At 43.8% G+C, this 22,976-nt stretch overlaps 1 protein-coding gene across 1 annotated transcript in view; it reads left to right on the forward strand.

Moving 5' to 3' along the window:
* The first annotated feature begins 10,437 nt into the window (after nt 1–10,437).
* LOC122924076 (POU domain class 2-associating factor 1-like) overlaps nt 10,438–22,976 on the forward strand; it is an 81,968-nt gene continuing 69,429 nt past the window's right edge. Inside the window, exon 1 of the mRNA XM_044274993.1 lies at nt 10,438–10,812. Within this exon, the coding sequence (XP_044130928.1) occupies nt 10,797–10,812 (16 nt within the window). The 5' untranslated portion in view covers nt 10,438–10,796. The remainder of the gene's footprint in view (nt 10,813–22,976) is intronic.

The following is a 22,976-nucleotide window of genomic DNA, read 5'->3' on the forward strand; positions in this document are numbered from 1 at the left end:
CATTCCGTATGTCCGTATTTCCGTTCCGCAAAAAAATAGAACATGTCCTATTATTGTCTGCTTTACAGACAAGGATAGTACTGTTCTATTAGGGGCCAGCTATTCCGTTCCGCAAAATACGGAATGCACACGGATGTCATCAGTATTTTTTGCGTAAGGCAAAATACATGCGGTCGTGTGCACGAGCCCTTATAGGGAACTCTTGATATAAGGGTGGGGGGCCTGTTCAGGATCCTCATTTCTTGGCCAGAGTGGAGCGCGGTCACAAGGAGCATCTCTCACTCTGGAGGAACAGCCCTTTGATTTGGATAGACAGTGTGCAATGCTTCATTTACCCTGTGGTGACGCTGCATCGAAATTAGTTATTTCCAGCTTTCCCCACAGAATACAGCTAATTGCTGGGTGTCCGAGCAGGGGGATACTTTGTGTATCATAAAGGCACCCTTCTAATAAGCAATGGTCATCTAAAGTGAAGAACCCCTTTACTGAAACAATCTGGTTTCAGCAAATAAAAGTTATTCTTTGTCTAAAGAAAAGTTATAGAAATTTCCAATATACTTTCAATTCCTCATGGATTTTAAGATCTCTGCTTGCTGTCTTTCAATGGGAACTTTATTTGCGTACTTTCAGTGGTCACGAGATGGACATGCAGGTATAGGACTGAATACAGTTACATTAAATACTTCAGGGCTGTGTTTTGTAACCATTTGTGACACTGTGTGTTCCTCCCATTACCAGGACAAGAATTTACCCCTAGGGCATTGACGCATAAAGGATTCCTGTTGGATGACTACAAGCAGAGATCTTGAATACTGTGAGGAACTGATACATTAAAAGAAACCCATCAGCATGAAAATGCAGTGTAATTTCCAGGCAGCCTGTTACAGAGCAGGAGCTGAGCAGATAGATATAGGTTTATAGGAAAATAATATAACTTGTACTTCATTTCTTTAAATTCTTGCTCATTCTGGGGTTAGGAGTCCAGGAGGCGGTCCTATCAGTTTCTGACAGCCTTCCCTCTATGACTGTGTATACAGAGATAGCTGTCAATCACTGATAGGACCGCCTCCTGGACTCCTAACCCCAGAATGAGCAGGAATTTAAATAAAGGAAATAGTATATAATTTATCCTGCATAGTGAATACTGTAATAAAAAATATTCAAAAAGTTGCCTGTAACCACAAAATTACACCAATAATAACTCAGTTGACGGGTAAAATAAAAGCTATGTGCAAAGCAAAGTTTAAATTAATTCTTCATTTTTTTTTAAAGAAAAATATTAAATATCATAGAAAGTATACATATTTGGTATGGGCATAATCTTACTGACATGCAGAAAAAAGTTGTCTTGCTATTTTTACCGCCTAATGAACCAACCAGTGAAAATGAAACTCAACCAATGGTGAATTTTTTTTTTTTATTCACCCCACAAATCATTTGATTTACAATTTTAAAATACTGTGATAATGTGAATATTTAGGTGTGCAGTAAAGTCCCGGGGAAGCATGATAAAAGGAGTGTTGTTTGCACCGGTAGCGTGTCACCAAGGGGCCCGGCCTTGGTGGAGTAAAGGGGCCTAGATAGGTGGACACTAAGCTAGGTGGTGGACACCAATATAGTTAGAATAGTCTGGGGCGGGCTATTACTGGAAACAGGCAATGTGCTGGGTGGGTGCCTGTTCCTCATGCTTCAGTCCGGGACTTAGGGCATGCTCACGTCCAGGGATTCCATTTAATCTGGTTGCTGGAATTGGGTGGGTCTCACTCTGGAGAGTGTGCAGACAGAGGCCTGGTGAGGCTCTGTTAGTGTGGTCTCAGCTAGGCAAGGCTGAGGGGCCACGAGGCTATGCAATAGCCTAGACTTTGGGGGACTCAGCGACGCCCGGGAACAAGTGTTGAAAGGTCAGAGTCAGGAGGACTGCTAGACCACAACCCCCTCCAAAGGTACTGCACTTGTTACAGCCTGAGGGCTGGTGGACTGTATGTCTGGGGTAAGCCGCACCTGGTTCCATGTGGGAACGCTATCGTATAAAGCTGTCAGTATGATTCTGTAGAAATAAGGTCAAGCAGAGGCATTTTAAATCATGACAATGCCGTGCTCTCCTGCAAGTGCAGAGCAGAGGATCACACTCACACACGGAGCGTGATTCCCGCAATGGACTCGCTCGTGTGAAACAGCCCTTAGGAATATGATGTTTATTATGTTTAGGTAGAGCCCAGACGGGCAGGATTTTGTTTTATGCCATGCTGTGTATGAAGAGTGTCAAATAAATCGCACTGTTTGGACCTGAAACCCAGTGGTTATGAAGATAATTCTGTGAGAATGACCCCTGAATGAGACAATCCCTACATATGGTGGAGGATGCGGGCAAGTTGTCCATGAGAGAAGAGCAAACGGTCGGTTGCTAGGGGCAACAATGAGACTGCAGGTGCTGCTAAAAGCTGTTTTTTTTTTGCAGTGTGTGGAGTTAAAGGGCCGGAAGCCTTTTTTTTTGTCCAGTGGAGCAGGTGCTGCTCATAAGAGTGTGGAATATTTAGCTGTGGTGCAAGTAAAACTGCAGTGAATTAAAGGGCCAGTAGCCCAGCAAAAGTGGACTTGTGGCTGAAAGTTTTTCCTGCTACCATGGGTCTCGGGGAAGAGTACATCCTGCGGCGCTGGCGCATACAGCAGGCAGAAGAAATGGCCATAGCGATTGGCTACACGAAAAATGAATTGGCGAAATTTGATGCAGAGCGAGAGGCTTTGGAGGTGCAGTTGCAGCTGGCCTTGAGAAATGGGTTCTCAACGCTGTATGGACCCTGTACAAAGTTCCAAGAGGTTGGTGGTGTGCCGGGACTATTGGGGGGAAAAGCAAAGATATGCCATTGCCAAGGGCAACCGTCGGGAAGATAAAGAGGGGAAGAGCGGTTCGGCTCTAAGGAGGTCGACTGTTTCCTACCAGTGGAGTCATAGAGAGGATGTGCCGAGGATCTGCGAGGCTGTTGCTAAGGGCAACTAACCACAACAGTGTGCGGCTGCCCAGCAGCTATGGAGCGGAGCAAGTGGCTCATATTCTGTGGCTGGAGATCCCAAGGACAGGTCTCCTGAGAGTGTGACTCCACATCTGGAAGGAGGATGGAGTCACGTCGTTTCTCGTAGCAAACACTGCAGTCAGGAGTCTGCAGGTGATTTTGTAATGAAGGATCTTGGAGAATCTTTTGCTCCTAGGACTGCCGAACCTGTGACATCGTTGGGTAAGATCGCTCCTGTTATTAATTATGTGGCAGACCCAGTGACAGTGAGCCGGCGGCAGGGGATACCTGCTGGGACGGTGAGTGATAAATCACTGAGGCGAGGAACTGTCTCAGAAGTTTGTAACATTGGTGAAAATGCAGTGTCTGAACAGGCGGGTAAGCCTGTTGCGGTTGCTCCCTCGCAGGACTTTGCAGGGTAGAAGGTTGTTGTGTTGCCCAAAATGCCCGTGACCAAGGCTAGGCATGGGGTGGTGAAAATTAGAGACCCTATGATGGCCTGGGTAAGAGGTAGCACAATATGGAAACCTGAGATTAATAAAGTGATAAATATGCTGGACAGACATGAGGTCAGAAGGACTGTCAGGTAGTTCTCACTGAGTGTGAGGCTATAGTGACAACTGGGACTGATGGACTTGCTGCCGTAAATTTGCACGTACATGAGAGAAGGTTGTTCCGTGATTTGTGGGGTAGAAACACTTCTGCGGTCGGTCACATAACTCCCGCAGAACTGATACCTACTTTACCTAGCACTTTAAAGGAAGGAACCATTAGAAACAGTGGAGCCGAGAAGGTGCAAAGTGATGGTACCATGTTTGCCGAAATGCATAATGAAAATATCAAGTTATGTGAATTATGTTATAATGACATGCTTTTTCCGCTGCAGGGTGTCGACAGCGGAATAGCGCCCCCTGCGGGGAAAATTATAAAAGATGCAGAAGTGTTTAGAAGTGTTGAGAGCACGGAGTTGAGTGAACCCACTGTAGTGAATGTGCAGGAAACTGTGGCAATGCTGAGGGGTGTACCCCACGAGCCAGAGGTGGATATGCAGTCTCCACAGGTTTCTACGATTAATAAAATTTCCCAGGAGGAGATTAGCTCATCGGTGGCCCTAGAGGTCAGCGTTAATAATGACATGAGAAGTATATGTGACATATGTGCTGTGACCGATAGCAACTCAGAGAGGGAGGATGCCATGTCAAGACCCTGCGAAACTAAGGTGGTTACTAGTAGCGACCAGATGACAGTTATACCTGATGTGGCGAGAGCCGAGTGGGGAGACGGCAGCCTAGTGTCTGAGACCCATACCCAGGCAGGGGTAGATGACCTGACAGGTCAGTACAGCTACAAACTTGAAGATGTTTTCGCTCGCTTCGCACAGTCCCTAGATACACTAGAGAAGCGACTAGCGGTTCTCGCAGAGCAACTGCAGAAAGCTCCAGAGGAGTCACAGGAAGCGACTCAGAAAGAGATGAATGAACTGAAGTATCTAGAGTCACAAATAGAAGCGGAAATTCTCCAATTTCAAGAGGAATTTGCAGCTTCTGAGCGATCCAGACGTCATGCAGAGCAGGAAAGGGATGAGCTGGCAGATGAGGTCTTCAACAGCGCCTCAGAAAAATCTGCTCTCTTGGAAGAGAAAAGACATTTGGAAGCCAGGATGGCTCAACTTGATAAAGAGTTGTGTGATCGGATGGTGGACCTGGACCACCAGAGACAAACTGTGTCTAGATTGGAGAAGAAACAAAATAAGTTTGACCAGCTCCTGGTTGAAGAGAAATACATATCGGCTCGATATGCCGAAGAACGTGACCGAGCGAAAGCTGATGCTCGGGAGAAGGAGACCAAGGCCCTCTCCTTGGCTAGAGCCCTTGAAAAAGCACTTGAGGAGCGAGATAAATTTGAGAGGCTGAACAGGCAACTCAGAGCAGAAATGGAAAATCTCATGAGCTCAAAAGATGATGTCGGGAAGAACGTCTATGAGTTGGAGAAATCGAAGCGTGCTCTCGAGCAGCAGGTGGAAAATGAGAAACCTGAAAAGGAGAGTCCCCTGAAAGACGTCAAGAAGTCTAAGCCTGTTAAGAATGGGACTGGAGATGGTGGCGCTGTGGTGCCGACCAAGGCAGAGAAGAAGATGGAAGATGTATCTGCTGAACCAGTTGATGGGGCTGATGTGGATGCAGAAGACAAGAGACTTATGGCATTGTATGGGCAGGACCTGGTCATGAAAGACATTTCCTCTATTGTCAATGCCCTCCAGAAAGCCAGCAGTCTGCTGGGGAAGAAATACGGGGAGACGAATGACCGGTATGAGGATCCTGTCTACTACGATGGACTGGCTCTCCTGAATCCTGCCCGAAAGGAGAACAATATCCTGAGTGAGCCTATGGAGAAAATACCAGAAGACGACGAGTCTAGTAAAGACCCTGGTGTCCCCAGTACCTCCAACCTTGATGAGAAAGAGGAGGAGGGGTTCAGATTGGAAGTATATGGTGCCTTGTCTGAGAAGGATGAGAAAGCTAACAAAGTAAATGAAGACTCTGAAGGAGACTCAAAGGCTGAAAAAGCTAAGGCCGATGAGTTGGACTGAAGCCAAACCTGAGGCAACCCCTATGGTGACTAAAGAAAAAAGAGAAGTGCTATTTGTTGATAGAATAAAGAAACAAAGTGAGTTTGAACACCAGGGGACATTAGAGCGGCTGAAGGGTGGTTTAAAACTGACCAGCCGGATCTCCAACAAAAGGAGGAGGTGAGAGCTCCCTGTGGAAAACGCGGCTGTAAAGGTTGTGGAAGTTAAAGGTTGTGGGCCTGAGAAGAAATCTGGAAAAGAATCAAGCCAGAAAGCTAAGTTCTCCAGCGAAGAGGAGATGGAGGAGGCCCTTAGATGCTGTAGTCTAGGTAGGAAGGCAGTGTTTATGACAAACCAAGCTCTGATGGCCTGGGTCTGGCAAAATAAAGGGAAGAGTGCGACGCTCTTCCAGGGGGAACGTTGAGCCGGAAGATGGCAGTATAATGCAGATGCCCTATAACGAGCATCCGGTTGGTACATGTGTTCACCCCCACAGGTTTGAATAGAGGGGGGGATATGTGGTAATGTGAACATTGAGGTGTGTAGTAAACTCCCGGGGAAGCATGATAAAAGAGGTGTTTTCACCGGGAGCGTGTCACCAAGGGTCCGGCCTTGGTTGAGTAAAGGCCCCTAGATAGGTGGACACTAAACTAGCTGGTGGACACCAATATAGTTAGAATAGCTGTTTCCAGCTAGTCCAGGGAGGGCTTTTACTGGGAACAGGCAATGTGCTGGGTGGGTGCCTGTTCCCCATGCTCCAGTCCGGGACTTAGGGCATGCTCACGTCCAGGGATTCCATTTCCATTTCTGGTTGCTGGAATTGGGTGGGTCTCACTCTGGAGAGTGTGCAGACAGAGGCCTGGTGAGGCTCTGTCAGTGTGGTCTCAGCTAGGCAAGGCTGAGGGGCCACGAGACTATGCAATGGACTTTGGGGGACTCAGCGAAGCACCAGGAACAAGTGTTGAAAGGTCAGAGTCGGGAGGACTGCTAGACCACAACCCCCTCCAAAGGTACTGCACTTGTTACAGCCTGAGGGCTGGTGGACTGTATGTCTGGGGTAAGCCGGACCTGGTTCCATGTGTGAATACTATCGTATAGCCGAGTTAGGGATACAATGTTTATTATGTTTAGGTAGAGCCCAGACGGGCAGGCTTTCGTTTTTTGCCATGCTATATACAGTATGAAGAGTGTCAAATAAATTGCACTGTTTGGACCTGAAACCCATTGGTTATTAAGATAATTTTGTGAGAATGACCCCCGAATAAGAGATTTTTTTTATTGGTTTTTTTTTACGGCGTTCACCGCATATGAGATTTTTTTTATATTTTAATAGTTTGGACTTTTCGGACGTGGCGATATTTAATATTTTATTTATTTATTGTTTATATATTTTATATGTAAAATTGGGAAAGGGGGTGATTTAGGCTACTTTCACACTAGCGTTCGGGGCTCCGCTTGTGAGTTCCGTTTGAAGGCTCTCACAAGCGGCCCCGAACGCATTCGTCCAGCCCTAATGCATTCTGAGTGGATGCGGATCCGCTCAGAATGCATCAGTCTGGCACCGTTTGTCCTCCGCTCCGCTCAGCCGGCGGACACCCAAACGCTGCTTGAAGCGTTCGGGTGTCCGCCTGGCCGTGCGGAGGCAAACGGATCCGTCCAGACTTACAATGTAAGTCAATGGGGACGGATCCGTTTGAAGTTGACACAATATGGCTCAATTTTTTTTACAGTTTATTTAATAACTATTTACCCCCTTAGGGGCTAGAACCTGGAATCTTTTCATCCCTTGTGTCCTATTCACCCTGATAGAGCTCTATTAGGGTGAATAGGACCTCACACTCTCCCTGCTACCCTGTGCATAGTACACACAGCAGCAGGGAGATTACCATAGACGGCTTCAGTAGCATCCTGGCTGCCATGGTAACCGATCGGAGCCCCAGGATCACACTGCTGGGGCTCCGATCAGAAGCTGCCACTGTACTACCAATGAGAGGAGGTGAGGGGACTCTGTGGCCACTGCCACCATTGATTTTAATACTGGGGGGGGGCGCACTGCGCCACCAATGTTTTTAATACTGTGGAGGAGGGGAGGGCGCACTGCGCCACCAACGTTTTTAATACTGGGGATGGGGGGAGGGCGCACTGTGCCACCAATGATAATTAATGTTTAATATACAAATACAGCCGGCGACAGAAAACACATGTAATGTGATAAACGTTAGTTATCATTGGTGGCGCAGTGGCCACAGCCCAGCCCCTCCCCTCCTCTGCCCCTCTGCGCTCTCATTGAAGGCATCAGTGGCACAGAGGGGAGGGAGAGACTGCTTCCTTCTTCCTTGTGCTGCTGAGGGAACATGGCGCACGCTGAGAGCAGCGAGATCCATGTTCTCTGATACTGGGCTGTGCAGTAGCACAGCCTAGTATCGATAAAAGCCAAATCCCGGTATCATATCGATACTGGGCTAAAAGTATCGATTGGGTATCGAAAGTTCGATACCTGAAACGACCCTAATAGCACCGCACTGAATCTTGACCCATTCATTTCTGTGTACATGACCATTTATTGAAATCTTGTATGTATTTTCCTCCTTTGCATTAATGATTCTACATTGGGAGCTTCTATCATGCATTTCTAAAGGGATTGTCCTACAGAAAATATCCTACATTTTTCAAACCAGCACCTGGATCAAAATTCCTTTAGATTTGTATGTAATTTAAATATAGTAAAGCTATAGAGTTATTCAATAAAATGTATCTGTATGGCACCACCTACTGTTTGTCCTTTTATCTTATTTTTCTTTCCACCTTCCTGAGGTGGCCACACATGCTCAATTACATCCTTCAACTGCCACCAGCCATATCTACTCTTAGAAGCTATGACAGTTACAGAGAAAGAGAGCTGCAGCAGAAAGGACATGCCCTCAGAGAAAGGACATGCCCCCTGAGCTGCCAGCCTGAAATAACTCTTGCAGAGCAATTAGAGAAAAGAATGGGATCTCTAGATCCATGTGAGGTACAGGGCTGGTTCTCCTTGTTAGAAAGAGATTATCATGTACTATGTGATGTTTGATTTTCATCTTTACATTACTCATGGGATAACCCCCTTAATATATTGCAGTGCTTGGCAATATATGGCCTATCTTAGCTTATCCTGGTCATTGATGCCCAATGTTGTCCACAAGTGTGTTCTATATGACCCAGAATGTGGCTGTGCACCTTGCGCACCTTAGCCAAGTTAAAGGGTTTGGCCACTTTCTGGCTACTATTGATAAATGTGACTGCAAGATGATTATATGACACTTACTAATATAGCCTGTGTTGATCTTCTGCGCCATTGTCTATGTATCATAAGTTATGCCCTTGTGTTTCCAAGTCTTTTGTCCTGTAACATAGAGATCCTGTCCATAAAATGGCCTCTGATGGAGGATCATGTGACCAGGCAAATCACCTCCATGTGATGTCTCCTCCATTCATCTGCCATCTGTACCTGCATCATTAGGAGTTTAGTGCATGTGTGGTGTATTAGAATGGAGGAGGCTGAGTGAAGCCAGAGGGTGGCCAACCTCTTTAAATATCAGGAAGAAACATTGCCCTATACCCAGCGTTGAATCTTTGTAGAGAAAACAGAGGGGCTGCCTAATCTTAATGATTCTTTCCCTATCCCTAGCACCGGAGTCAGCAGGTTTCAGAGACACTGGGGGTCATTTATGATGCTGAAATATGCAGATTGCGCCGAAATCCGCGACTTCTCCCCACTCACGCCAGGTCTAAATAAGTGGACGGGGAAGGGAATGGGCAGGCAGGCCCGTCTCATTTATCATTTTCTACGCCTGTTTCAGGCTTACAAAAAGGTCTGAATGTAAGACAGTAAGACAGCTCGGAAGCTTGGCTGAAGTTACGAAGAGGCCGGCGCCTCTTTATAACTTTCGGCGATCCACTGCCAGCTATAGGGCTTTATTAAGACCGGCGTCTAAAATGCTGGTCATAATTAATGTCCTCACTGTCTCTGCTCCCTCTGTGATAGGAGGGGGGATAAGAAGAGACAGGACAGAATGGAGTGGGAGCAGTTAAATGTTTCCATGCAACTGACCCTTATGGGGGTACTGTGGCAATTGTTTTCGTTGGGGCACTTTTGTAACTGGCACAGCCTAAATTTGTCCATCTCTTATCATTTCCAGTGTGGTGCGACGGGACCAGGAAATAGAGCCCACCGGGGACCCAATAAGCATCAGAATGGCGGTGACGAGGGATCTGTGTGGGTGAGGATTCTATTTTTGTTTAAACCATTTTACCCGCTTGTTCCAAAAATAAAATAAATTCCCCCAGACAACTTTAGGCCTTGAATTTTTGGATGTTTTTTTGTCAAGATGGAGAATATCATTGACCCTTTCCATTATTTACATGTATATCTGCGTTCATATTCAGTATACACCAGGACTACTTTGTTCAAGTCAAGCTACGTGTCTCTCTACCTTTGAGCAGTAAAACCATTTCTACATTGGAAATGGAACTGATATCACGTGTAGGTTTTCAGATCTTAAATATGTGAGTATGTGAGGGCTTTGTTTCACATCTAAATCAAGTTTCTCATAACCGATATGTGACAAAAGTCATCTTAAAAGAAGTAAAATAGAGAAGGTTTGAGCTTCAGTGAAGCATGAAGCCCCCACAGGTGCTTCCTTACAAAACTAATGTCCTTAGGGGCATGATTCAAAAACAAAAAGAAAATAAAAAGTGAAAAAAACATAAAAAAATTAACAAAATTTAAGAACTGTTATATGGTTTACATAAATAATAAGATATCCAAAGTTATTGCTTAGTTTACATGAAGACCGTGATGAATGAATGGATTTGGGTTGTGCTCTCTGCTACCACATCTGCTGATTTCTGAATCCTTCAGAAATAATAAGAGTTCTCCATCTGCACTATAGTTATTACTCTGAACCTGCAGATTTTAGTTTACAGAAGCCACATGGACTAAGAACGAAGATGATTTCCTTTCAGGTCTTTTTTTTTTTTTTTTACACATTTCTTGTGGTCACGTGATGATGACATTTACGATTCGGGCACTGCTAGTTATAAAACCCTGAAGGAGACATCCTCTCTCTTAATTGTTGAACTGCTATTAAAGGTGAAAAAGGTTCCAAACTGAAAGCCCTCAAACAGTCAAACTGTCTACTTCAAAGAAGAAAAACTCCAACTTGCTGTCGCAGAACATGCACTGGCAAAAATGTAAGTTTCTATTTTTTTATGCTAAGACAGCGGAATATTATAAACCTCCTAATAGTGGAAAAATTTTAAAATCTCTGTTGGGTAAGATATGACCAACTCATAATCGGATTATAAAAAAATAAAATAAAATTCTTCAATTTTTGTTAAGAAGTTCTCATGCACTTTGTATACATTATACTGTAGAATTCTGCACTTTAAAAAAAAAAAAAACAGCCTCATTGACTTGTCCATTCCTTTTATGTTTCTTCTATCCAATAAGGGATGTTAAATATGAATTATGTGAAGTAAATATGTATTAGAATATGTGTAACCTTGTTTAATAATATTATAAGCAATGGAGGAACTGTAGAGGAGCGACTCTTACCCCTATAGCTGCACATGGCCCTGGTAAAACTGTCCCAGTGCCACTTTTTTCCATGTTTTTATTTTGGTTAAGTAGCACACAAAAAATGGAAGATGGACGTGAATTTGTCCTTTCACTTATTGCCTCAAAGGGAAGATGTCACCTATTGTTTAAATCAAGTTTTTATGTTAAACATATTTTTAAAGAATTTTTGATGGATATATATATTCCATGTCACTAAATTTAAAAAAAAAAATCCTAAAGTCTTCGAAATGGCCTCAAAGGCTAATAATAGGCGTCACAGTTCACTTTTTTTTTCCAGTCGTATCCTTATCATAACAGACAGGATTACAATGACATATCACCAATACATAGATAACACAGGATCCACTATTCATAAAAAAGATGATCTTATCAACTCCCTCCCTGTACAATGACCTCTGCACACGTCATGCCTAGAAAACTCTCCCAATGAGTCCTCTCCAGTTCATTGTGTATGGTCCATGGTGGTTGATGAAAAGCATATCTCAGGAACAGCTCAGGAAAGATGGCTGCCCCCGTAATCAAGTTTGAAAATAAGCAATTTGAAAATAAAAAACTGGTTAGAAAAAGGATACGTGTCGCTAACTGGACAAAAAAAAGTATAGGTCATACATTTCCTTTACGTTTTTCCTTGGAAGAAAATAATGTAAATGTGGAGCCCATGATGATAAAATAGCAAAAAACTGAAGATGTAACAGATAAGGCTCTGTTCATATTTCATTTTTAGCTTGTATCTGTAATATACTGTAAGTCACAAGCATTGCATATGGTACACCTATGATGATATGCCTTGTCTGGCATATGCCTGGTGCGTGAATGCCTATATGTCTGACATATTACTTGGGAGAGTTTGCGGTGCAAACATGGTTTTATAGGGAGTCTGTTAGCAGTTCTGATCATGCAAACTTACTGTTCTGAGGATAGGTCTTCAATAAAATACTTGGAGAACCCCTTTAATTAGTTACAGATCAGCGATGAAAATATATGTAGCAGTTAGATGCTGGCTTCTGCTCGGCAACATACATTTTCATCACACTAATCTTGTAAGTCCTGTCCTTGCACTCGCAAGATCAACAGCCGTAGTCATACTATATTACATAGCCCTACTCCTCCTTCAACTGCCGGGACCAGAGATCAGAGATGATCTTTTCAGTTTAACTCCTTAGATGCAGCGGTCAATAGCGACTGCTGCATCTAAGAGGTTAGACAGAGAGAAAGAGGCTCTCTTTGTCAGTCCCTCAGTCCTCTGCCACACAATTGAGGGGTATGGAGGGACCTTCCTGGCAGCCAGAGGCCTAACAATGACTTCCATTTCTGCTATCTATGAAAGCCTATTAAACACTTCTAATACACTACTGTATAATACAGAAGTATTGCAGTGTATTATTTCAGTGATCAGTTTGTCATAAGTTCAAGTGTGAAAAAAAGTTACAAATATGAAAAATGTAAACAAAAAATGATAAAACCCATTACTTTTTTTTATGTAGAAAAATAAAACAACAAACAACCCTTTTTTGATAGTGTCAACTCCCCAAAAAATTGATAAATGATCCAAGGCATATGTACTTTACATCCAAGTGGCAAAAATTAATTTATCAACTGATCCAACAAAAAACAAGCCCGCACACAGCTCTGTTGATGAAAAAATTTAAAATAGTACAACTCTAACAATATGATGACATAAAAATTATATAACAAAAGTAGTCAAACATAACTAAACAGAATAAAGATAATTTGTCATCTATACTGCATGGTGCATGCCATAAAAAGCAGACGTATAAAACAAAAGACACAAACTTGAGTTTTTTATTCCTCTAGCAAAAATAAAAAATAAAATAAAACAAAAAACGAATTACAAATTTTGTAATTAAAAAATAAAACTTGTCCTGCAATAAGCAAGCCCTCATATGGCTATGCTGACCAAAAGATTTTAAAACGTTATGGTTCTAGGACTGAATACACCAATGGCGTTTGGGGTGGCAGCCCCGCCCTGATGTCTCTGTTTGGCCCATCACTGCCCAAAATGCCCATTTCAAAAAAGGAGAGTTTCCCTCACTTCCTGGGGGTAGGGGGGGGTGTCAGGGTCCATGTCGTCTGCTCACATTCACTGAGCAGACAGCCTGGACCACTGCTACCCCATTTGATTTGCCATGCTGGATGCTGGTAGGAAAAAGGACCTGTGATGATGTGACCAGTAACATCGAGATGTCATAGAGATATATACATACTTTGGGGTGTTATATACCATATACTATGGGGTGTTATACTATATACTGCATGCTGTGGGATGTTCCACTGTATACTGTGGGGGTGTTATACTATATTCTGTGGGGGTGTTATACTATATAATGTATATTGTAGGGTTTTATACTATATACTGCATACTATGGGGGGTGTTATACAGTACTATATACTGTGGGGTGTTATACTATATACTGTATATTGTAGAGCAGGGATGTTCAACCTGTGGCCCTCCAGATGTTGCAAAACTACAACTCCCATCATGCCTGGACAACCTACAGCTATCAGCCTTCAGCAGGGCATGGTGGGAGTAGTAGTTTTACAACAGCTGGAGGGCCGTAGGTTGAGCATCCCTGTTGTAGGGTGTTATACTATATACTGCATACTGTGGGGGGTGTTATACAATACTATATACTGTGGGGTGTTATACTACATATTACATACTAGAGTTGCACCTAATCGATACTTTTAGACCTGCATCGATACGATACCGGGTTTTACTATTTAACCATACTAGGCTGCGCTGCTGCAGTTAGAGAACATGGCACGAGCCATGTTCTCCTCAACAGCACAGTGGAGAAGGAGGCATTCCCTGAGACCTGAACGGGGAGCACTTTCAGCATCTTTTGTGACAGTCCATTTGCGCGTTCATCTTGTCATACTATCTCTGGAGGCGGATTACTTTTTCGTGGGCCACCCTGTACAATTAATCCACCCCTGGAACACAGGGTGAAAAAAAATGAAAAATGTTACCTGGTCATTAAGATCAAAAAGACCTGGTCATTTAGCTGCTTAGTATGTGTTTCAGAATGCAGTGGCATTGTGCCAGTAGACATGTTTTCCAAATTTATGGTATATGTTATAGAATATTTGCATATTTGGATCAGTTGTCTTGCAGTTAGAATGACATAAAGGGGGTTGGCAGGTTTTTAATCCTCAGGATAGGCCATTAATATCAGATTGGTGTGGGTGCGACAACTCTGCCAATCAGCTCTTTCAGAGTAGCTCTGGAACTATACAGCTCCCCCCATTGTGCAGTGGACGGAGCAGGCAAGTGCAGCAGTACTCAATGGCAGCAGAGCTGCAGTAACCAGATCCATCCACTACACAATGGATGGAGCTGTGTAGCTGATTGTGGGAGTGCAGTGTGTGGACCTACGCTGATCTGATATTGATAGCCTATCCTGAGGATGAGCGATCAATATAGAGGGTTATCCAGGAAAAGATATTTATGACTTATCCTCAGGATAGTTCATTAGTATCAGGTCTGCGGGGGACTGCCACCGATCAGCTGTTAGAAAAGGCCTTGTACATCAGTCATGTGGTTTAGTTGTAGCTCAGCCCCATTCAAGTCAATGCGGCTGACCTGCAATACCAAGCACTGCCAATATGCAATGTACGGCGCTGTGCTTGGAAAGCTGCCGGGAGCCTGCATCGATTCCGGTGAGTGCAGTCGCTCCCTAAAGCAGCTGATCCGCGGGGATGCCGGGACTTGGACCCCTGTTGATGTGATAATGATGATACAAACTACTAATTGGCGTGGTATTAAAAAACAGGAAGTGCTCAACACCATATGCACTGGTGCATCTATACCGGTGGGGGGCAGATCCTGCACTTGTACCACAATAGACATTCTACACAGGATAGCAAATGTGTGGATGTGATTAACAGTAAAAATAATATAACAAAAACATAGACAGGTGCACTCTGCGGTCTTACTAACACACGCACTGGTGTAAAATTGAGAATTAGCCAACATATCCTGCTTGGAGGACATGTCTGAGCCCGAGCACCGCGCCAAGGTTTCTCAAGTTGCTCTTTGTTTTTGTTATATTATTTTTACTGTGATAACGATGACCCTTAACGAGGATAAGTAATCTTATCTTTTCGAGGATAACCCTTTTAAAATCCTGCATTTTGTCACCAACTTTTCATGTTTTAACCGCTTGCCGCCACGCTAACGCCGAAAGGCGTCATCGCGGCGGCTCTCCCAGGTCACACTAACGCCAATAGGCGTCATCTCGCGAGACGCGAGATTTCCTGTGAACGCGCGCACACAGGCGCGCGCGCTCACAGAAACGGAAGGTAAGCGAGTGGATCTCCAGCATGCCAGCGGCGATCGTTTGCTGGCAGGCTGGAGATCCGAATTTTTTAACCCCTAACAGGTATATTAGACGCTGTTTTCATAACAGCGTCTAATATACCTCCTACCTGGTCCTCTGGTGGTCCCTTTTGTTAGGATCGACCACCAGAGGACTCAGGTAGGTCAGTACAGTCGCACCAAACACCACACTACACTACACCCCCCCCCCCGTCACTTATTAACCCCTTATAAACCCCTGATCACCCATGATCACCCCATATAAACTCCCTGATCACCCCCCTGTCATTGATCACCGCCCTGTCATTGATCACCCCCCTGTCAGGCTCCGTTCAGACGTCCGTATGATTTTTACGGATACATGGATCGGATCCGCAAAAAGCATACGGACGTCTGAATGGAGCCTTACAGGGGGGTGATCAATGACAGGCGGGTGATCACCCATATACACTCCCTGATCACCCCCTGTCATTGATCACCCCCCTGTCATTGATCACTCCCCTGTAAGGCTCCATTCAGACGTCTGCATGATTTTTACGGATCCATGGATACATGGATCGGATCCGCAAAACACATGCGGACGTCTGAATGGAGCCTTACAGGGGGTGATCAATGACAGGCGGGTGATCACCCATATACACTCCCTGATCACCCCCCTGTCATTGATAACCCCCCTGTAAGGCTCCATTCAGACGTCCGCATGCGTTTTGTGGATCCGATCCATGGATCCGTAAAAAATCATGCGGATGTCTAAATGGAGCCTTACAGGGGGGGTGATCAGTGACAGGGGGGTGATCACCCTGATTACCCTGATCACCCCGTCGTTGATAACCCCCCTGTAAAGCTCCATTCAGACGTCCGCATGCGTTTTGTGGATCCGATCCATGTATCCATGGATCCGTAAAAAATCATGCGGATGTCTGAATGGAGCCTTACAGGGGGGGTGATCAGTGACAGGGGGGTGATCACCCTGATTACCCTGATCACCCCCTGTCATTGATAACCCCCCTGTAAGGCTCCATTCAGACGTCCGCATGTGTTTTGTGGATCCGATCCATGTATCCATGGATCCGTAAAAAATCATGCGGATGTCTGAATGGAGCCTTACAGGGGGGGTGATCAATGACAGGGGGGTGATTACCCTGATCACCCCCTGTCATTGATAACCCCCCTGTAAGGCTCCATTCAGACGTCAGCATGCGTTTTGTGGATCCGATCCATGTATCCATGGATCCGTAAAAAATCATGCGGATGTCTGAATGGAGCCTTACAGGGGGGGTGATCAGTGACAGGGGGGTGATCACCCTGATTACCCTGATCACCCCCTGTCATTGATAACCCCCCTGTAAGGCTCCATTCAGACGTCCGCATGCGTTTTGTGGATCCGATACATGTATCCATGGATCCGTAAAAAATCATGCGGATGTCTGAATGGAGCCTTACAGGGGGGGTTATCAGTGACAGGGGGGTGATCACCCTGATTACCCTGATCACCCCCTGTCATTGATAACCCCCCTGTAAGGCTCCATTCAGACGTCCGCATGCGTTTTGTGGATCCGATCCATGTATCCATGGATCCGTAAAAAATCATGCGGATGTCTGAATGGAGCCTTACAGGGGGGGTGATCAGTGACAGGGGGGTGATCACCCTGATTACCCTGATCACCCCCTGTCATTGATAACCCCCCTGTAAGGCTCCATTCAGACGTCCGCATGCGTTTTGTGGATCCGATCCATGTATCCATGGATCCGTAAAAAATCATGCGGGTGTCTGAATGGAGCCTTACAGGGGGGGTGATCAGTGACAGGGGGGTGATCACCCTGATTACCCTGATCACCCCCTGTCATTGATAACCCCCCTGTAAGGCTCCATTCAGACGTCCGCATGCGTTTTGTGGATCCGATACATGTATCCATGGATCCGTAAAAAATCATGCGGATGTCTGAATGGAGCCTTACAGGGGGGGTGATCAGTGACAGGGGGGTGATCACCCTGATTACCCTGATCACCCCCTGTCATTGATAACCCCCCTGTAAGGCTCCATTCAGACGTCCGCATGCGTTCTGTGGATCCGATACATGTATCCATGGATCCGTAAAAAATCATGCGGATGTCTGAATGGAGCCTTACAGGGGGGGTGATCAATGACAGGGGGGTGATCAGGGAGTCTATATGGGTGATCACCCCCCTGTCATTGATCACCCCCCTGTCATTGATCACCCCCCCCCCCCTGGTAAGGCTCCATTCAGACATTTTTTTTGGCACAAGTTAGCGGAAATTTTTTGTTTGTTTTTGTTTTTTCTTACTAAGTCTCATATTCCACTAACTTGTGTCAAAAAATAAAATCTCACATGGACGCACCATACCCCTCACGGAATCCAAATGCGTAAACATTTTTAGACATTTATATTCCAGACTTCTTCTCACGCTTTGGGGCCCCTAAAAAGCCAGGGCAGTATAAATACCCCACATGTGACCCCATTTCGGAAAGAAGACACCCCAAGGTATTCCGTGAGGGGCATATTGAGTCCATGAAAGATTGAAATTTTTGTCCTAAGTTAGCGGAAAGTGAGACTTTGTGAGAAAAAAACAAAAAAAAATCAATATCCGCTAACTTATGCAAAAAAATAAAAAATTCTAGGAACTCGCCATGCCCCTCATTGAATACCTTGGGGTGTCTTCTTTCCAAAGTGGGGTCACATGTGGGGTATTTATACTGCCCTGGCTTTTTAGGGGCCCGAAAGTGTGAGAAGAAGTCTGGGATCCAAATGTCTAAAAATGCCCTCCTAAAAGGAATTTGGGCCCCTTTGCGCATCTAGGCTGCAAAAAAGTGTCACACATGTGGTATCGCCGTACTCAGGAGAAGTTGGGGAATGTGTTTTGGGGTGTCATTTTACATATACCCATGCTGGGTGAGAAAAATATCTTGGTCAAATGCCAACTTTGTATAAAAAAATGGGAAAAGTTGTCTTTTGCCAAGATATTTCTCTCACCCAGCATGGGTATATGTAAAATGACACCCCAAAACACATTGCCCAACTTCTCCTGAGTACGGCGATACCAGATGTGTGACACTTTTTTGCAGCCAAGGTGGGCAAAGGGGCACATATTCCAAAGTGCACCTTTCGGATTTCGCAGGCCATTTTTTACACATTTTGATTGCAAGATACTTCTTACACATTTGGGCCCCTAAATTGCCAGGGCAGTATAACTACCCCACAAGTGACCCCATTTTGGAAAGAAGACACCCCAAGGTATTCCGTGAGGGGCACGGCGAGTTCCTAGAATTTTTTATTTTTTGTCACAAGTTAGCGGAAAATGATGATTTTTCTTTTTTTTTCTTTTTTCCTTACAAAGTCTCATATTCCACTAACTTGCGACAAAAAATAAAAAATTCTAGGAACTCGCCATGCCCCTCACGGAATACTTTGGGGTGTCTTCTTTCCAAAATGGGGTCACTTGTGGCGTAGTTATACTGCCCTGGCAATTTAGGGGCCCAAATGTGTGAGAAGAACTTTGCAATCAAAATGTGTAAAAAATGCCCTGCAAAATCCGAAAGGTGCACTTTGGAATATGTACCCCTTTGCCCACCTTGGCAGCAAAAAAGTGTGACACATCTGGTATCGCCGTACTCAGGAGAAGTTGGGCAATGTGTTTTGGGGTGTCATTTTACATATACCCATGCTGGGTGAGAGAAATATCTTGGCAAAAGACAACTTTTCCCATTTTTTTATACAAAGTTGGCATTTGACCAAGATATTTTTCTCGCCCAGCATGGGTATATGTAAAATGACACCCCAAAACACATTCCCCAACTTCTCCTGAGTACGGCGATACCAGATGTGTCACACTTTTTTGCTGCCAAGGTGGGCAAAGGGGCACATATTCCAAAGTGCACCTTTTGGATTTCACCGGTCATTTTTTACACATTTTGATTGCAAAGTTCTTCTCACACATTTGGGCCCCTAAATTGCCAGGGCAGTATAACTACCCCACAAGTGACCCCATTTTGGAAAGAAGACACCCCAAGGTATTCCGTGAGGGGCATGGCAAGTTTTTAGAATTTTTTATTTTTTGTCGCAAGTTAGTGGAATATGAGACTTTGTAAGAAAAAATAAAAAATATAAAATCATCATCATTTTCCGCTAACTTGTGACAAAAAATAAAAAGTTCTATGAACTCACTATGCCCATCAGCGAATACCTTAGGGTGTCTACTTTCCGAAATGGGGTCATTTGTGGGGGTTTTCTACTGTTTGGGCATTGTAGAACCTCAGGAATCATGACAGGTGCTCAGAAAGTCAGAGCTGTTTCAAAAAGCGGAAATTCACATTTTTGTACCATAGTTTGTAAATGCTATAACTTTTACCCAAACCATTTTTTTTTTTTGCCCAAACATTTTTTTTTTATCAAAGACATGTAGAAAAATAAATTTGGCGAAAAATGTATATATGGATGTCGTTTTTTTTGCAAAATTTTACAGCTGAAAGTGAAAAATGTCATTTTTTTGCAAAAAAATCGTTAAATTTCGATTAATAACAAAAAAAGTAAAAATGTCAGCGGCAATGAAATACCACCAAATGAAAGCTCTATTAGTGAGAAGAAAAGGAGGTAAAATTCATTTGGGTGGTAAGTTGCATGACCGAGCAATAAACCGCTAAAGTTGTGGAGTGCCGATTTGTAAAAAAGGGCCTGGTCACTAGGGGGGTATAAACCTGTGGTCCTTAAGTGGTTAAACTGCTTATATTGTGTTCTTGCACATGCACTCACAATAATAATGGTACCTTTCTTGTTTTGGTCTAATTCTGTAAAGCTGCTAAAGCGAGGTTATAATGTTATGCAAATGAGGGCTTGCAAGTGCCCAGCGGCGGCGATCTAGCTGCAAGTGCCCAGGGGCGGCGATCTAGCTGTAAGTGCCCAGGGGCGGCGATCTAGCTGTAAGTGCCCAGGGGCGGCGATCTAGCTGTAAGTGCCCAGGCCTCTAGGCATTTTGCATGCCTAACTGCTCCGTAGTATATTTTCTGGCCAGCCCTTTTATGTTACATCATCATCTCCAATTCCCAAGATCCTGCATGTGCACACAGTATATAGTATAACACCTCATAGTATATACTATATAGTATTACACCCTCACAGTATTCAGTATTTAGTGTAAGGCCCCACAGTATATAATAGAACACCCCCACAGTATACAACACCCCACAGTATATAGTATAACACCCCACAGTATACACTATATAGTATAACACCTCACAGTATGCAGTATATAGTATTACACCCTCACAGTATGCAGTACCCCACAGTATAACACCCCACAGTATATAGTATAACACCTCATAGTATACACTATAAAGAATTGCACCCTCACCGTATGCAGTATATAGTATAACACCTCATAGTATACACTATATAATATTACACCCCAACAGTATTAAGTATTTAGTGTAAGGCCCCACAGTATATAATATAACACCCCACAGTATATAGTATAACACTCCACAGTATACACTATATAGTATTACACCCTTACAGTATGCAGTATATAGTATAACACCCCACATTATGCAGTAGTCCACAGTATACAGTATAGCACTTCATAGTATACACTATATAGTATTGCACCCTACAGTATATGCGTAGTATAACACCCCACATTATGCCACCCACCCAGCACTTTGGCTGCTCCCAGTAAGAGCCGGCCCGGATCGGCTATACAGCCATACTCAATAACAAATAGTGTCAGTCAGCACTAACTGCCGCTGACATTTAAAATTACTTGTGCTCTCATAGATGGTGCTAATGCCAAGTCGGGTCTCTCTTATCAGTATTATCCTCGATAACAGGTAAGGTCTTTCTCACCGCAAATGTCCTCGGTCCCGTACTTGTCTTTCCTATTCAGTTGGCGTGCATGCGCAGTGTGATTCTCTCCACGCTGAACCTCACCAAGCAGGCCTGGTATACAATTAGTATTGCTGCGTGGACATTAACAGTACACCAGATAGTGTATTGCAGATTAACATTTCATTTTTCTATTGGCCTCATTCACCAGACGCGTTTCGGAACAAAGTTTCTTCCCCAGTGGTATTAAGAAAAATAAAATAGAACCATTGTTATTTTTATATGCGTTCCAGGTCTATAATAAAACATGGATGGGACTCGAGATGGATCTGGATGGGACTCAAGACCTTCTACCTAGTTCATATTTGGAATTTTTTATAGGCTCAGATTTTACACCCTCATTTAATTATTAGCTCACTAGGGAATATCTATATATATACGTATAGTGTCCATCATATGCAAATAATCATACTATAAACAACCATGATAAAAACTATGTTAGAATAATAAAAAAAAATGCAAAAATACAAATATACAAATAATATGGATTGATCTTGTTGATAGGAGGATGGGAGGGAGGGCGCAGGCCATGTCGATGCCTGGTAAACAGCCTGGCATCGACATGACCTGCACCCTTCCCCGCCATCCCTATCAGTTATATAAAACCAAAAACTTCCAGTTCTGCATTCAAATAGGGGACCTGAATTCAAAAATCTTCCTTGATTCCTGCCTGGACATTTTGGATATAAAGTCCCCTCCAATCTCCTTTAACCGATTGTATCGCACTATATTTCAGCTCCATTAAGACAAATTTAGCACCTATATAGGTATTGAAGAAAGTTATGCTGTAAGAAATATTATAATATTGTAAGAAAAATACGATCCAATCTAGTAATCTGTCTGTCTCAAATTATGTGCACACTGGTGTTAAACTCAAATCAAAGATGTATCTGAGATCTAAAATGGGCAAAGAATTGGCAGCGGGGGGGGGGGGGGGGGGCGGTTGCAATAGATATTAGAAGGTTACGTCAGAAACAGCATAGAGAGAAGAATGTGAGTAATGAGAAAATAAAAGCCATCAAGCAACTACAGAAAAATGAACAAATAACTATACGCCCCGCAGATAAAGGTGGAGCGGTAGTTATTTTAGACACAGAGAAATATGTATAAGAATGTAACAAACCCAGTGGAGATATTTGATAAGGAATTATCTGGATTGTGTAAAGTAGCATTTGAAAAGGGTATTTTAAACAAAAGGGTGAAAAATATGATTTTATTCTAGGAACTCCCAAAAGACTTCCAGTATTTTATTGCATCCCCAAGATTCACAAAGATCCCAATAAAGCACCAGTAAGACCGATTGTGTCTGGCATAGGATCCCTGACTTCAAATCTCTCCCAATATTTGGACAGAATCCTGCAACCATATGTGAGAACATTTAAAAAATACCACTTCAGTTATTAAAATTATAGAAAGTTTAGTGTGTCAGCCCCATTGGATTTTAGCTACATTATACGCAAGTTCACTATACACCAGTATAAAACATGTTCAAGGTATAAAAGCGGTTAGTAAATTGGAGGAAGAACAGATACAATTTAT

The sequence above is a fragment of the Bufo gargarizans genome, unplaced genomic scaffold (genome assembly GCF_014858855.1).
Source record: "Bufo gargarizans isolate SCDJY-AF-19 unplaced genomic scaffold, ASM1485885v1 original_scaffold_2207_pilon, whole genome shotgun sequence".
NCBI lineage: Eukaryota > Metazoa > Chordata > Amphibia > Anura > Bufonidae > Bufo > Bufo gargarizans.